This window comes from Neophocaena asiaeorientalis, unplaced genomic scaffold (genome assembly GCF_003031525.2).
Source record: "Neophocaena asiaeorientalis asiaeorientalis breed wild unplaced genomic scaffold, Neophocaena_asiaeorientalis_V1.1 scaffold594, whole genome shotgun sequence".
Lineage (NCBI taxonomy): Eukaryota > Metazoa > Chordata > Mammalia > Artiodactyla > Phocoenidae > Neophocaena > Neophocaena asiaeorientalis.
The window spans coordinates 1,238,299-1,254,391 of NW_020175066.1; the positions used below are offsets into that span (position 1 = coordinate 1,238,299).

Here is a 16,093-nt window from a genome sequence, read left to right on the forward strand (position 1 = left end):
AGGAGAGATTGCCCTGCGCCTGGAACCTGCGAGAGTGTGGGGGAGGAGTGAACCTGTTCTCGGGCCTCTGGAACCAGCCTTCGCTCAGAACCCCGCGCCTGAAGGCGCGGGGAAGCGGGTGGCTGGTAGCGGGGTCCTGTGAGGAACTTATTTGACGGACACTACTCCCTTCTCTCCCCGCAAAACCCTAAAACAAAACCTAGCCTATTTAACATTGATTTAATCTTCCAATAGGGTTTGGCGTTGTTGTCAGCCTCGGGGAGAGAGATTGGACAAATATTCCCCAAGAGGAGGAAGGCGACGCCAAGGACTTTCCACATCAACTGCTTTTGGGGTTTCTCCACAACTTGGAAGAGTGACCCTTTCCGTTTTGCTTTGCGCCTGTGTGCTTATTACTAGCGCAACGACTGCTGTCCCAGAGTGACTCCGAGTGTTCCTTTATCGTGAACTCGCAATGGCCAGTGAAGACAGTATTGCCCCTTCCCCGCCACCAACAGGTGATGACGGGGGAGGTGGAGGGAAAGGAGAAGAAACCCCTGCCGAAGGGGGTGCCTTGTCTCTGAAACCAGGACTCCCTATCAGGGGCATCAGAATGAAATTTGCCGTGTTGACGGGGTTGGTTGAAGTTGGAGAAGTATCCAATAGGGATATTGTAGAAACTGTCTTTAACCTGGTAAGTAGATCTCTATTTTACGAGCATATCTTCTCAGTGGGTTGGGGAACAAGACGTTAGCGCTGGAGCCATGTGCTCTACTCAGGCTGATGATAGAAACAAAATTCTGCTGACCTAAATGAAACAATTTCTTGTATTTTTCAGTTTAAGGGGAATTATGTAAACTTAGATGCTCCAGGTTTTGAGAAAGTGAACAGATCACTTTGGTCCTAAGGAAATAATTGTTGCTATGGAAGTATTATGGAGGATTTCAGTGGAGGAGTTTTAGTCTATAAATTTTTTTCCCCCTTGGGATGTATATCTAAGTGTGAATTTCGGACATTTTAAGTAAGTTCTTTTGACCTTCTTTTGGACTTGAGAAATAATGTCCTACCTACTCTTTCGAGTCTGCCTAAGTTATGTTTTGCCATAAATTTTGAACAGAAAATTCTTGTTCACAGGGCTGATGAAAGATTAATTTTCTGCAAAGTTAGCATTTATATTTAATTTTGATTAGTTTTATTTTTAGACATAATTAACAAAAGTCAAATTTTGGAAAGAATTTAGGGTTACATCTTGTGAATATTGAATGGCAATTTAAAAAGAGAATTGCAGCAGATATAGTATAATCTTTATTTCATTTGTGAATTCATGTCTATAGCAAAGCATATTTGGTCATTGGAAGTTGCTGGTTATACTACTATGAGCTATGAATGTTATTTTTAAAATGTGGATATGCGATACTTTCCTTTTTCTCTAGTCTTAGAAATGGTTATCATTTCTAATGGGGACTTTTTAGATTTCTTTATTCCAATTTCTGTTGCCCATCAACGTAAAATATAAAAAGTAAATTTGGCCTTTAGATATTTCCCCTTCTTCCACCTATTCACCTGTGTTAGAAGATAATAGATGGGAACAAATATGAATGTGCAATAGTTGAATAACTGTTTATTACCTTTCCCCTTTGCCTCTTTTTTCAAGGTTAGGCTTGTTTTATTCAGGGCAGTTAATTATTTCCTTCACTAGAGCTTTACTAATGGACTGGCACCTGTGGTACAACTTCTAGAATGAGAAAGTAGCTTGATGAAATTCACTTACCTATGGGATAAGAAAATTTTGAACAATTGGGTATTTCTCTACCAGTTTGTTATGTTGGGAGTTTATATACAAATACTGACACGCACGTACACATTTTAAAAAAATTATGTATATTATGGAAATGTTCAGGTGTGCACAAAAATAGAACAGTTTAATGAACTCTGGTGTCTATCATTCAGTTTCAACAGTTGTAAACATTTTGGGGATCTTGCGTCTATGTGGACTTCCAAAGTTTGTGAATCTGAAGGAGATAAATGGCAAATCTGTGTATCCCTTTGTCTCCAAATAGACTTGAAAACTTTCCTTCTCAATTTTTTTCTTTTTCTTTTTCTAAACCTCATGTATCTTGGATGTTAAAGAGAAATGTGTGGTAGTGATATAGTCCATCATTAGTTGTTTGTGTGTGAAACAACATTCCTCTGGCAGAAGGATTCCAACTCCTCTGTTCTTTAGAACATCTTCTGTGGAGGTGGATGACCGAACATGAGTCACTTGCATTTTATCATTAAGGAAAATCCAAATTCTGTAGTAATAGTTCGTTCATATGCTGCCTAGAACTGTATACCTGGTAGAGATTTTAAGGTGACTGGTTAAGTCTTTCATAGCTACATATATGCAGGTCAGTAGGTGTCTGGGTAGAAGGAGAGGGAAAATCTGTTCAATTACACTTCCTCTTCACCATCGTTCTCCTCTCATGTAGGGCAGAGAAAGTTGCTGAGAGGATTAGATTAGTTCTTTTCCTTCCCTTCTCCCTTACAAAACTTTTCATGCTCCTACAGATATCCTTCCCTTCTCCCTTACAAAACTTTTCATGCTCCTACAGGGCCTTGGCCAGTCTCTTAAATCTTGGGAACTGAAAATATCGGGAATGTGGTAAACTAGTCCATTTCAGGGTTAGTACTGCTGCACTTAAATATTTTCTAATCGATAGTTATCAGCCTTAGTCTCAATTCTACTCAAAGAAAGAAGTTACATTAATAATGTGTGATTTAAAAAAAGTCACTACAGTTTACTATGTGCTGGGCAATGGGCCAGGTGCTTTACATATGTTTTTAAATTCTTCCCTCATTAAGTGTTTAATACATAGAGCTCATTATATAGTTAAGGAAACTGAGAGCCTGAAAGGTGAAGCAGATTGGTGATTCTTAGAATGACAACCCTTCTAGGAATACATCTGTCTCTTGAGTTGATGTAGAGTTGTTTGCTTCCCTAAGCAGATATTTATAGCTTAGGCATAGCTTTCCCCAATGTAAGGACAGCAAAATCATTGGTCCTGCTAAATATGAATTGCTGAAACCTTGTTCAGTTTTCATATCTTCTTATTGACCATTCAAATAGCTTTCAAAAAAAAGTAAAAAAAAAATTTTTTTTTCAGGTTATTCAGTCAGTTTTTTCACTCAGAATGTAGATGCAGAAAGTTGATTATTAAGTTTTTTTTACAGTCAATATATTGGATTAAAATTGTGAAAATTAGGATACAGACAAAAGAATGTGTGACATGTATAAGTAATGAAATATTATAAACCCTTTGAAACTTCATTTAACTTAAAGAATCAGCATATTACCAGTATCACTGAATCCTCATGCATGCTCCTCCTTTATCCTTTCTTCATTGGATTTTTCATTAGTAAGTTTATTATATTTTATATTATATATGTATTTATTAATATTATATATATATGCAGCTATCATAACTTTTTCCTACTTTTCAGGCATTTTATTAAAATAGTTTGTATGCTACCGATTCTCTCGTATTGGTTACATATTAGTTACTTTAAGCCATAAAGTTTGTACTGTTAAAATTAAACAACCTCCCCTCCCTGAGAGCTGTCCAAATAGTAAGAGGTAGTAGAGCCATATAACTTCAAAAGTCTTTCTTTACAAAGTACTGCCTCCAACTTTACTAATGTAGCTTGACCTTACACAGTTATAAATTTCCTTTTTTTTTCATGATTTATTTATTATTTTATTTTTGGCTGCGTTAGGGCTTAGTTAATGCGCACGGGATCTTCCCTGAGGCATGTGGGATCTTTTGCTCTGGCATGCGGGCTCTTCATTGTGGTGCGCAGGCCTCTCTCTAGCTGTGTTGTGTGGGTTTTCTGTTCTCTAGTTGTGGCGTGCAGACTCCAGGGTGCATGGGCTCTGCAATTGTGGCGCACGGGTTCCAGAGCACGTGGGCTCTGTAGCTTGCGGCACACGGGCTCTAGTTGAGGGGCACGAGCTCAGTAGTTGTGGCGGGCAGGTTTAGTTGCCCCGTGGCATGTGGGATCTTAGTTCGCTGACCAGGGATCGAACCCCCGTCCCCTGCATTGTAAGGCAGATTCTTTACCATTGGACTACCAGGGAAGTCCCTGTTATAAGTTTCTTTGGAATTTACCACCCTTCTTGTAATTTCTTTTGCAAATTTGTTTTATAGGTAAGTTTTGATTAATAGTACACCTGTGTATTCAGGTGTTTAAAACCTCTGGTCAGCTTTTACATTTTTCTTGTTGCAATTTAAAACCATTTTTTTTTGTCTCCATCTGTATGCTAAAGTAATTTGTCAAACTTTTGGACCCAAATAATTATATTGGCATGTTTTCAGGAACTCATTGCTGAGTTTAAGGCTTCCACCAGGTATTTATAGGTGTTCCATGCTATTTAATTCAAGAATAGTGTTTCCCGTGGGCTGGTGACAGATACATGTTTTCATGAAATTTTTTTCTTCAAAAAGTAACTGTACCAAAAAAAAAAAAAAAAGTAACTGTACCATTTTAATTAAACTGTTAAAGCTTAGGGAGTTCCCTGGCAGTCTGGTGGTTAGGACTAGGCACTTTCATTGCCATGGCCGGGGTTCAAACCCTGGTCAGGGAATTAAGATCCCACAAGCTGCACAGTGTGGCCAAAAAAAAAAAGAGTTAAAGATTAGAAGATGGAATATAATTTTTCATTACTCATTACGTGGCATTGATACAGGTTCTGCGAGATATTAATGGTGCAAACTCTTAACACCTATAGAAGCTGAGCAGGTCATACAGAGGTTCTGTTTGTATTGACTGTGCAGAGACTATACTTGTGGGGCATCTGCTGTTCCATTTTAGCTGATTGTTGTCCTACAGTAACATGAGCCCAGTGATGTGTGAACCTTTTGATTTTTTGGGAAGAACTGGAAATCTAGATTTAAAAAAAATAACATTTAAAATGTCAAATTAAAATATTAAAAAATACTGTGTGGGACATAAAATTGCAGGCAGTTTCTTTTCAGGCTTTTATATGAACATTTATTAGACGGGTAATCATTCATCATGTTTCTATTTTGATGTGTGTATCTAGAATTATTTCCTCCTTAATATCTGACATCATAATTTAAAGGTTAAGAGTAATCTATTCTAGAAATATGCTTGTTTGTGGGCTTCTCCTCCATATCAGTTTGTATTGATACTTCATGTTATAATAGAAAACTCAAACTGGTTTAAACACAATAAAAAGGATTTATAGGCTCATTTATCAGGAAGTCCAAAGGTAGGGCATGATTTACAGTAACAATAATATTAAAGACCAGTTTCTTTCTGTTGCTTTCTGTAATGTCAGCTTTAGTCCATTGCTGTTTCCCTCATGGTAATAAGACTGCTGCCACTGGTACTTGGGGCCATATGTATTCTTGTTTAGAACTCTTGGGAGAGAGAGCCTCTCTGTCCTAACATTCTAAACAAGAGTCCTGATTGGACTGCTGAAGCAATGATTGTGGCCATTGAAATGTGCTGATTGGCTTAAGCAAACCAGGGCCAACTGCTGTACCTAAGAATGGGGTCAATTTCCTCTAAAGTACTTGGGCTGTATGGGGAGAGATGGATACACAAAGATCTGGGTAAGAAATTCACAGAGTGAATGGATGCTGGATAGGCAACCAGTGATGTCCACTACTTTCCTTTTCAAATGCATAATAATACAATAGTAATGTTAAAGATATTTGTGTAAAGAGAAAAAAAATCACTCTCTTAACTCCCTGTCGTGATCTTGAGCAAGTTTTAAAAAAAATTCTTTTATTTATTTATTTTAAAAAATATTTATTTATTTTATTATTTATTTGGCTGCATCAGGTCTTAGTTGTGGTATGTTCGTTGCAGCATGTGGGATCTTTCGTTGTGGTGTGTGGGCTCTTCGTTGAGATGCGCAGGCTTCTCTCTAGTTGTGGCGTGCGGGCAGTAGTTGCGGTGCACGGGGCTCTCTAGTTGTGGCTCGTGGGCTCTAGAGCACGCAGGCTTAGTTGCCCTGTGGCATGTGGGATCTTAGTTCCCCAACCAGGGTTAGAACCTGCGTCCCCTGCGTTGGAAGGTGGATTCTTAACCACTGGACCACCAGGGAAGTCTTTGAACAAGTTTTTTTAACTTCTTTGTGCCTTGGTTTCCCCAGCTCTACAATGGGGAAACTATATTGTAGAAAGGATTAAGTGAGTAAATACTTGTAAAGCACTTAAAATTATGTGTGGCACATTAAGTGCAATTATAACTATTTGCTATTATTGTAGTATTTGCAATTTTAGATAGTTACAGTCCTCATATTCCAACCTTATAATTTTTTTGTTTCTATATAGTCATTAGCCTATTGGCTCTGCAATATACTACTTCATTCTTAATTCTGTGGTTTATTTAATAGCCGTTGTCACTTTTAGAGGTGACTTGATTTTCAGCATCTTTATTGAGGTGTAATTTACATACCATAAAAGTCACTTGTTTTAAGTATACAATTTAGTGATTTTTAGTAAGTTTCCAGTGTTGTGCAAGCATTACAACAATCTAATTTTAGAACATTTACATCCTGTGTTCAAGACATTTTATACTTTTAGCTCTTACATTTAGGCCTATGATCTATTTTTTTTTTTTTTTTTTTTTTTTTTTTTGCGGTACGCGGGCCTCCCACTGTTGTGGCCTCTCCTGTTGCGGAGCATAGGCTCCGGACGTGCAGGCTCAGCGGCCATGGCTCATGGGCCCAGCCGCTCCGTGGCATGTGGGATCTTCCCACACCAGGGCATGAACCTGCGTCCCCTGCATCGGCAGGCGGACTGTCAACCACTGCGCCACCAGGGAAGCCCTCGCTTACTATTTTGAAGATACGATTCTGTTTTCCTCTAGTCTCTTTTGTTGTTGTTAAAATTGTCACGGTTATCATTCTAATTTAACTTTACAGATAATCTGTCTCTGTTGTTGCTTTAAAATTTTTTCTTTGACTTTGGAGTTCTTTAGTTTCACCATAACTTGTCTACGGGTGGCTGTGCTTCCTGAATCTGAAGATTCATGTTTTTCATTAGTTCTGGAGAATTCTCATGACTAATGCCTTTTCTTTATTTTACCTACTTGCATTTTGGAACTCGTAATACATGACATGTTTTTTTTTTTTTTCTTTCTATCCTTCATATGTCTTTTTTTTTTAAAAGATTTTTTTAATGGGGACCTATTTTTTTTAAATTCTTTATTGAATTTTTTACAATATTGCTTCTGTTATATGTTTTGGTTTTTTGGCCACAGGGCATATGGGATCTTAGCTATGAACCTGCGTCCCCTGCATCGGCAGGCGGACTGTCAACCACTGCGCCACCAGGGAAGCCCTCGCTTACTATTTTGAAGATACGATTCTGTTTTCCTCTAGTCTCTTTTGTTGTTGTTAAAATTGTCACGGTTATCATTCTAATTTAACTTTACAGATAATCTGTCTCTGTTGTTGCTTTAAAATTTTTTCTTTGACTTTGGAGTTCTTTAGTTTCACCATAACTTGTCTACGGGTGGCTGTGCTTCCTGAATCTGAAGATTCATGTTTTTCATTAGTTCTGGAGAATTCTCATGACTAATGCCTTTTCTTTATTTTACCTACTTGCATTTTGGAACTCGTAATACATGACATGTTTTTTTTTTTTTTCTTTCTATCCTTCATATGTCTTTTTTTTTTAAAAGATTTTTTTAATGGGGACCTATTTTTTTTAAATTCTTTATTGAATTTTTTACAATATTGCTTCTGTTATATGTTTTGGTTTTTTGGCCACAGGGCATATGGGATCTTAGCTCCCCAATCAGGGATTGAACCCACACCCCCTGCATTGGGGCTGCCAGGGAAATCCCTCCTTTATGTCTCTTAATCTTTAATATTTTCAGTCTTTCCTGCGGCTAATATCTTTTCTTCTAGTTTACTGTTCATTTCTTTATCTCCATCTTTCCTTCTTCTTCCCTCCCTCCCTCCCTCCCTCCCTTCCTTCCTTCCTCAGTAGCCCAGCCAAAGACTAGTAATTTGTAATTTCCCTGTGCCAGTGGATGGATTTTTTTTGGGGGGGGGTGGCGGGGCAGGTTGTGGGGAGGATCTGCTTTTTTACCTTTTGAGAGTCCCATGTCTATATGGAGATTTCATTCCTTGAGTGAGCACCACACTGTATTTTGTGTTTCTACATAGGCATTAAAATTTAAGTCTCTAGCTTACTAGCTTCCCCTTCTGAACCCCTTCAGCAATTGTAATAGCAGTTCAAATACTTATTGTTTTCCTGTTTCTTCTTCATCTTGATCTCTTGGGGTTGCCTTTTCTTTCTTGCAAGTTCAGCTGTACACTGAAAAGTATTTTTTGTTATATTTAATATTTGTAGGTATTTGTGAAGTGATAGTTTTTAGGTTATCTTAGTCTACTCACTGTCTTGCTGGAACTATAAGGTATAACTATAAGGTATAACAAAGCAATTGGTATATAATAGCCAATGAATAAATTATAGTACCAATTTAGGCTACATCAGGCCATGGTTTTACCTATCTGGCAATAATTTGGAAGATTATTACCTTAGATAAGTCCAGATAATGGAGTTCTATTGTAGATCAATGAAGAAATTGTAGGTAAAGAAGATTTGTCATTTTTCATCTTCTTCAAATTCTTACCTTTATATGCAGGCAGATGAGCAGTTTTTATGTTAGAAAGCAACCCTATGTTTCCAAAACCAAATATAGATTCTTGGGAAATTTTATATATGGATGTAGTGTTTTAAATTTTGGTATTTATATGAGTTTTCTGAGATCTTAGAATTATAGAATGTTGTGGGATGGTGAAAGGAATTCAGTTTTTTTCTTCCAACCCCTACCCACTTAAAACAAACAACTTAGAACAATACACTACCATTCTTTGAATCTTAATTCTTTTTAAGTTCTTAATCGTTTAGCTGGAATGCTAATAACCTGCATAGAAATCTCATTTGTATTAACAGGGAACTTTATAATTTTACTATTTTTAATATTTTCATCTGCCCAGGGATGAACTTTTGAAATAAAATAGCAGTAAGCAAAGCAAATGATGACCATTTGTTTGTTTATTTATTATTTTTTAATGAGGTATAGTTGATTTATAATATTATGTAAGTTTCAGGTGTACAACATAGTGATTCACAATTTTTAAAGATCATACTATGTTTAAAGTTGTAATAAAATATTGGCTGTATTCCCTGTGTTGTGCAGTATATCCTTGTAGCTTATTTTATACCTAATAGCTTGTACCTCTTAATCTTTTACCCCTATATTGCCCCTTTTCCCTTCCGTCTCTCCACTGGTAACCACTAGTTTGTTCTCTATATCTGTGAGTCTGCTTCTTTTTTTGTTATATTCACTTGTTTGTTGTTTGTTGGTTTTGTTTTTGGCTACATCGGGTCTTAGTTGCAGCACGTGGGATCTTCATTGAGGCATGCTGGATCTTTCATTGTGGTGTGCAGGCTTTTGTTGCAGTGTGCAGGCTCTTCGTTGCAGGGCAAGGGCTTCTCTAGTTGCAGTACAGGCTTCTCTGTCTAGTTGTGGTGCGCCGGCTCAGTAGTTGTGGCGCATGGGCTCTCTAGTTGTGGTGCATGGGCTCAGTAGTTGTGGCTTGCAGGCTTAGCTGCCCCTTGACATGTGGGATCTTAGTTCCCCGACCAGGGATCGAACCCGCATCCCCTGCATTGGAAGGTGGATTCTTAACCACTGGACCACCAGGGAAGTCCCCTGTTGTATTTTTTTAGTTTCCACATATAAGTGATATCATACAATATTTGTCTTTCTTTAATGTTTTTCACTAAGCGTATTACCCTCTAAGTCCATCCATGTTGTTGCAAATGGCAAAATTTCATTATTTTTTATGGTGGAGTAGTATTCCACTGTGTGTGTGTGTGTGTGTGTGTGTGTGTGTGTGTGTGTGTATGTATCACATCTTCTTAATCCATTCATCTGTTGTTGGACACTTAGGTTGCTTCCATATCTTGGCTATTGTAAATAATGCTGCCATGAATATTGGGCTTCATATATCTTTTCAGATTAGTGTTTTTGTTTTCTTTGCATATATACCCAGGAGTAGAATTGCTGGATCATATGGTGTTTCTATTTTTAGCTTTTTGAGAAACCTCCATACTGTTTTCCACAGTGGCTGCAACAATTTGCATTCCCACCAACAGTGTATAGAGTTCCCTTATCTCCACATCCTCACCAGCATTTGTTATTTGTGGAACCATTTGTTAATCTCTTAGGAGCTACACTTAAATTGACAAGATGGCTTTTGACATAAAAATTTTTGGAGCCATTTCTATTTGTCGGGACTATTTTGCTGATTTATTTAACTTAACTGTTTGAAATAAAGAAAATTCCTCGGTTTAGTCAAGTTCAAAATTCAGCATATCATATAGTTCAAATATTTTTCTAGTTTATATTATTAGACATTGACTTTTATTTTGTGGTGCTAAATATGCTGTGCATGAACAGTTATATCAAATTATGCAAGTGGTGCTCCAGAAGGAAAGATTGAAATTAATGCTTTGTCCTGTGATCCATATATAATAGGGGTGAAACTGGATCTAAATCAGGCTGTGTGACTGAGTCTGTTGATTACATGTAGGCAACATAAGTGTTTTTTACAAGTATTATCTCATTTAATCTACACAACTCTTTGAGGTAGTACTTTATTAAACTTGTTTTATAATAAGGAAGTAGGATTGGGGAGGTTAAAGATGCTCAAGTCCCATAGTTAGTAAGATGGGATTTGGACCCAGGTTGTTTGAGCCTGAATCCTGTACACTATATTATACTGTGTGACTATTAATTTAAGGTGGGTGCTTATATTAGAATTGTAGAAAATGGCCACTTAACTAAATTTCTCAAGAATTGTATTTATTGAAAAACTAGTTCATGATAATTAGAAACATAGTAAAGAATGATAAGCTTTGAGAAAATGAATTATCTTAAAATTTTATCATTGATTTAACAGTGCATACTTTGATATTTTTACATCAGTTTCCCTGTGTTTCAAATGGTACGTGGTTACTCGTATATGTTTAAGATATCCACCGATCAGTTTTCTTCTATTCTGATAATCAGGAAAAAATTGAAATGACCAACTCTTTAATATTTAGGGACTAATCATACATCTTATTTGTGATTGATAAATGTTATTCTTAATCTGTATTACTTGTGGTTTGTTCTTGGTTTTGTTATATAGTACCTTAGCCTGAGGGCAGAAGTATGGAAGAAAAGAAAAATTAAATTAGTAATTTTCTACTTGTCATTATAGTATCTCTTGAAAAGATTTGGAAAAAGTTCAACATTAAATCAAATAGTTAAAATGAAAAAATTTGGCATATGTTTGGGAGTTTCATTTATTCTAAATTCTCATTGCTATGGAATGGAATATTTTTCTTTTTTTAACTGGTACTTTTTTTGTTAATTAATTTTTATTGGAGTACGGTTGCTTTACAATGTTGTGTTAGTTTCTACTGTACAGCAAAGTGAATCAGCTATAGATATACATATATCCCCTCTTTTTAGGACTTCCTTCCCATTTAGGTCACCACAGAGCATTGAGTAGAGTTCCCTGAGCTGTACAGAGGTTCTCATTAGTTATCTATTTTATACATGGTATCAATAGTGTGTATATGTCAATCCCAATCTCCCAGTTCATCCTACCCACCCCCCTTCTCCCCCATGGTGTCCATACATTTGTTCTCTACGTCTGTGTCTCTATTTCTGCTTTGCAAATAAGATCATCTATACCATTTTTCTAGATTCCACATGTATGCGTTAATATGTTTGTTTTTCTCTTTCTGGCTTATTTCACTCTGTATGACAGTCTCTAGGTCCATCTGTGTCTCTACAAGTGACCCAATTTTGTTCCCTTTTATGGCTGAATAATATTCCATTGTATATATGTACCACATCTTCTTTATCCATTCGTCTGTTGATGGACATTTAGGTTGCTTCTGTGTCCTGGCTATTGTAAATAGTGCTGCAATGAACATTAGGGTACATGTGTTTTTTGAATTATGGTTTTCTCTGGTTATATGCCCTTTAGTGGGATTGCTGGGTCATATAGTAGTTCAGTTTTTAGTTTTTTAAGGAATGAAATGGAATGTTGACTTCACTTGTGAAATTTTTGAATACTGAGAGGATGTCCTAATTAATTATAATTGATACTTAAGTTTGAAATGACGATTTTAATGGATCCTTTTTTTTTGTTGTTGATCATTGTTGCCTCTGGATATTTATCTTCTGAATCACATGGGGATACTTTTCCATCTTCCTTCTTCTCTGTCTTGCTCACACAAGACCCAGATTTCCTTTTTGACACAGAGACTATTGCTTAAGACTCTTCCCACTTCATAGAAAACCAGTGTTTTCTTACTCTCTTCTGAACCTAATTGGGGTCTTCTAGAGCTCTGCTCTGGCTGCTGTACGTGATGCTGAAATGGGAAAGAAAAAAATGACTACTTCCATTATCTAAATTTTCCCCACAGAATCTATGAGATAATAGCTAGTATTTATTGAGTGTTTTTGTGACCTACTAAGTAGTACTTCTTTGTCCTTATTCTACTCTGGTTTAGACCATTCTGGATGCAGGGGCCCCTTTACTCTTGTTTTTCTCTCTGCCTAGAATGATCTCCTCTCAGTTATCTAATAATATATATCAATAAACAATATACTATAATATAAATATAAATTATAATTTTTATACCTTGAACTGTTTGATTTTTTCATATTCATATTTTTATAGTTTCTTTTCCTTAGTCATACTTCTAATATCTTCTTTATTTCCTTAAACATTAACACTTTAATATTGTGTATGTGATCATTTTTATTTTTTTCAGTGTTTGGAGTCTGTTTCTGTAAAGCTTGTTCTGCTGGTTCTTGGGGGTTTGTTTCTTCATTATTTTGTGATATTTAAAAAAATGAGCTTTTGTACTATAGATTATTATTATTTTAAAATGTGGCTGTACTTGGAGATGAGGCCTTTTAAAATATTTATTTATTTATGCCGGGTCTTAGTTGCAACAGGTGGGCTCCTTAGTTGCGGCTCCAAGGCTCCTTAGTTGTGGCATGCAAACTCAGTTGCGGCACGCATGTGGGATCTAGTTCCCTGACCAGGGATTGAACCTGGGCGTCCTGCATTGGGAGTGTGGAGTCTTATCCACTGCGCCACCAGGGAAGTCCCTGTTCTATGGATTATTATTTTTGAGTATAGTTTGAGGTCTGGTTTAAAGTGCACTCCTCCTGGTGGTTTGGTGTTCGCTTCTGTCATGCTCCAGTGTCTTCAATTCTGAACCTCTTGAAACTAAATTTTTAGTTGAGTTTTGTTAGACCTCATAGGTAGTATGAGTTCTGGTCCCAAATTGGAGTGAGAGGAGAGAGACTTCTTTTTTTCTCTTCTACTCAGGTTGAGACTGCCAAATATGTCCACTTGCTTATGATGAGCGTGTCCTGTCCCTGTTACCACACCCATTCACCCACCGACAGTGTTGCCCTTCAGATTCCCCACATTCTTTAGGCCCCAAGCTTTTATCCTTCTCCCCCTTAGCAGTCCCTTAAGACTCAATTTCTAAACCACTAGAGATTGGTGGATGCTCCCAGGGCAGATACTGGCCTCAGCGTTCGCTGAAACTCGGTTGTTTTTTGCCTCCAAAGATTTTCCTTGGTTTCTCTCTAGTTCAGCCGTTCATGAAAATTTTTTTGTTTGTTCAACAATCAGTATTTTAAGGAATTCTGAACAAGTGTTTTTCTGGACACCTAAGTCTTCTGTATTGCCAGAAATGAATCTGATTTCTTCCTCTAGTTATCTATATGACTCTCTCCCTCATTCCCTTAAGGTCTCTTTTCAGATGTTACCTTATTAGAGAACCTTTACCTACTACCAAACGGGTACCCTCATTGTCACTCTTTATCTCCTATATCCTGCTTTATTTTTATAGTATTTATCTCCATCAGATATTTTATTTTGTTTTTCCTTATATTAGAATATAAGTTCCATTTTTTGGCTTGTTTACCACTTTATTGCCAGTACTTAGAATAATGCCTGACACATAGTTGGTGCTCAGTAAATATTTGTTGGATGAATGAATGTGCTTAATGCTTTAAATGATTATTTCTTTTAATCCTCATGGTAACTCTGTGAGGTAGGTGATATTATCATCTCCATTTTAAAGGTGTGAGGAGTCTTAGGCTTGCAGAGTTAATTAAGTTGCCCAAGGTCACACAGTAAATGGCAGAGGAGATAGAAGTTGAACTCCAGGCAGTTCACCTTTAGAGCAACCTGTTCTAACCAGTGTGCTTTGGTGGTCATAGTGAAGTTGGTTCTTTAGCAGGTTTGTATAACACTGGTATAATTCTAGAATTCAGCTATACTTTGTATTCTGTTTTTTCTTTGGGAAAATATTTTCTAGATTTCACATAATTGATTTTCAAATAAAAACTTGGACCCTGATATGTAACTTGGAAATCTTACGCAGTACCGCGGTCCCCCCTTATTTTCAGGGTTACGTTCCAAGACTGCAATGGATACCTGAAACCGTGGATAGTACCAAACCTTATTTACACTATGTTTTTTCCTACACATACATACCTGTGATGTACTTTAATTTATAAATTAGGCACAGTAAGAGATTAACAACAATAGCAGAATAAAGTAGAACAATTATAACAATATAATGTAATAGAAGTTTTGTGAATGTGGTCTCTCTCTCAGAATACTTGTACAGGCAGACTTTGTTTTATTACGCTTCACAGATACTGCATTTTTTAGAAATTGAAGGTTTGTGTCAACCTTGCATTGAACAAGTCTATTGGTGCCATTTTTCCAAAAGCATTTGCTCAGTTCGTGTTTCTGTGTCACATTTTGGTAATTTGCACAGTATTGCAAACTTTTTTATTGTATTTATTATGGTGATCTGTGATCAGTGATCTTTGATGTTACTTCTGGAGTTGTCTTGGCATGTTTTAGCAATAAAGTATTTTTAAATTAAAGTATGTACTTTTTTTTAGACATAATGCTATTATTGCACGCTTAACAAACTGTAGTATAGTGTAAACATAACTTTTATATGTACTGGAAAAGAAAAAATTCTTGCGACTCACTTTATTGCAGTATTTATTTTGGTGGTCTGGGACCGAATCTACAGCATCTCCTAGTTATGGCTGTACAAATTTAATGCTTTTTCCATCTTAACTAAGCACTTAATATGTACTGTGGTCATAACTTTTGCAGTTTGAGGTGTGACTGCAAAACAAGCATGGCTCTTTTTTTTCCTTCTTTGCAATTTCGTGGATAGAAGATTTGTTCTTACCATAGATCTTAGCAAACTTCAGCATGTGATTTTTTTCTTTCATTATTAAGTTGAGGACTTTGACCTTTTTGCTTAAAGTAAGCATTTTACAGCTTCTCTTTGGAATACCCAAATTGCCAGCATCACTACTCTTGCACTTTGGGGCCATTATTAAGTAAAATAAGGGTTACTTGAACACAAGCACTGATACCTCAACAGTCGATCTGATAACCTAGATGGCTATTAAGTGACTAAAATAGTGGGATATGCTGGACAAAGGAGTGATTCGTGTCCTGGGTGGAATGGAGCGGGATGGCTCGAGATTTCATCACTCTACTTAGAATGGCATGTAACTTAAAACTTATGAATTGTTTATTTCTAGAATTTTCCATTTAATATTTTTGGACCATGGTTGACCTAGGGTAACTGAAACTGTGGAAAGTGAAACCATGGATAAAGGGGGAGCTACTGTATTTAAATCTGATAACTTTTTCCTTTTCTAATTTCATTTCTTTCATTCAATTTTTAAAAAAAAATTTATTTTTAAAATAACTGTTAGGCTGCTGTCTCTTAAGACATTGTAAAGATTCTGGTGAGGTTATGCTGTGTTGCCTCTATTTCCTACAGTTATTTTATACAGTAGTTCAAATATATAATTTATAATAATCAATTTTAGTTACAGGCAAGTAACCTAATTAGTAGATAGGAAAACAGAAGCTGATGATTCCCTCCGAAGGTTATCAAACAAACCTGTATTTCCTTTTGAAGTCCTCATTTCAATGCTATCACTTTCCCTT

At 36.5% G+C, this 16,093-nt stretch overlaps 1 protein-coding gene across 1 annotated transcript in view; it reads left to right on the forward strand.

Moving 5' to 3' along the window:
- Positions 1-239: 239 nt before the first annotated feature.
- Positions 240-16,093, forward strand: part of LRBA (LPS responsive beige-like anchor protein) — a 723,035-nt gene continuing 707,181 nt past the window's right edge. The window contains exon 1 of the mRNA XM_024764049.1: positions 240-673. Coding sequence (XP_024619817.1) covers positions 455-673 — 219 coding nt within the window. The 5' untranslated portion in view covers positions 240-454. The remainder of the gene's footprint in view (positions 674-16,093) is intronic.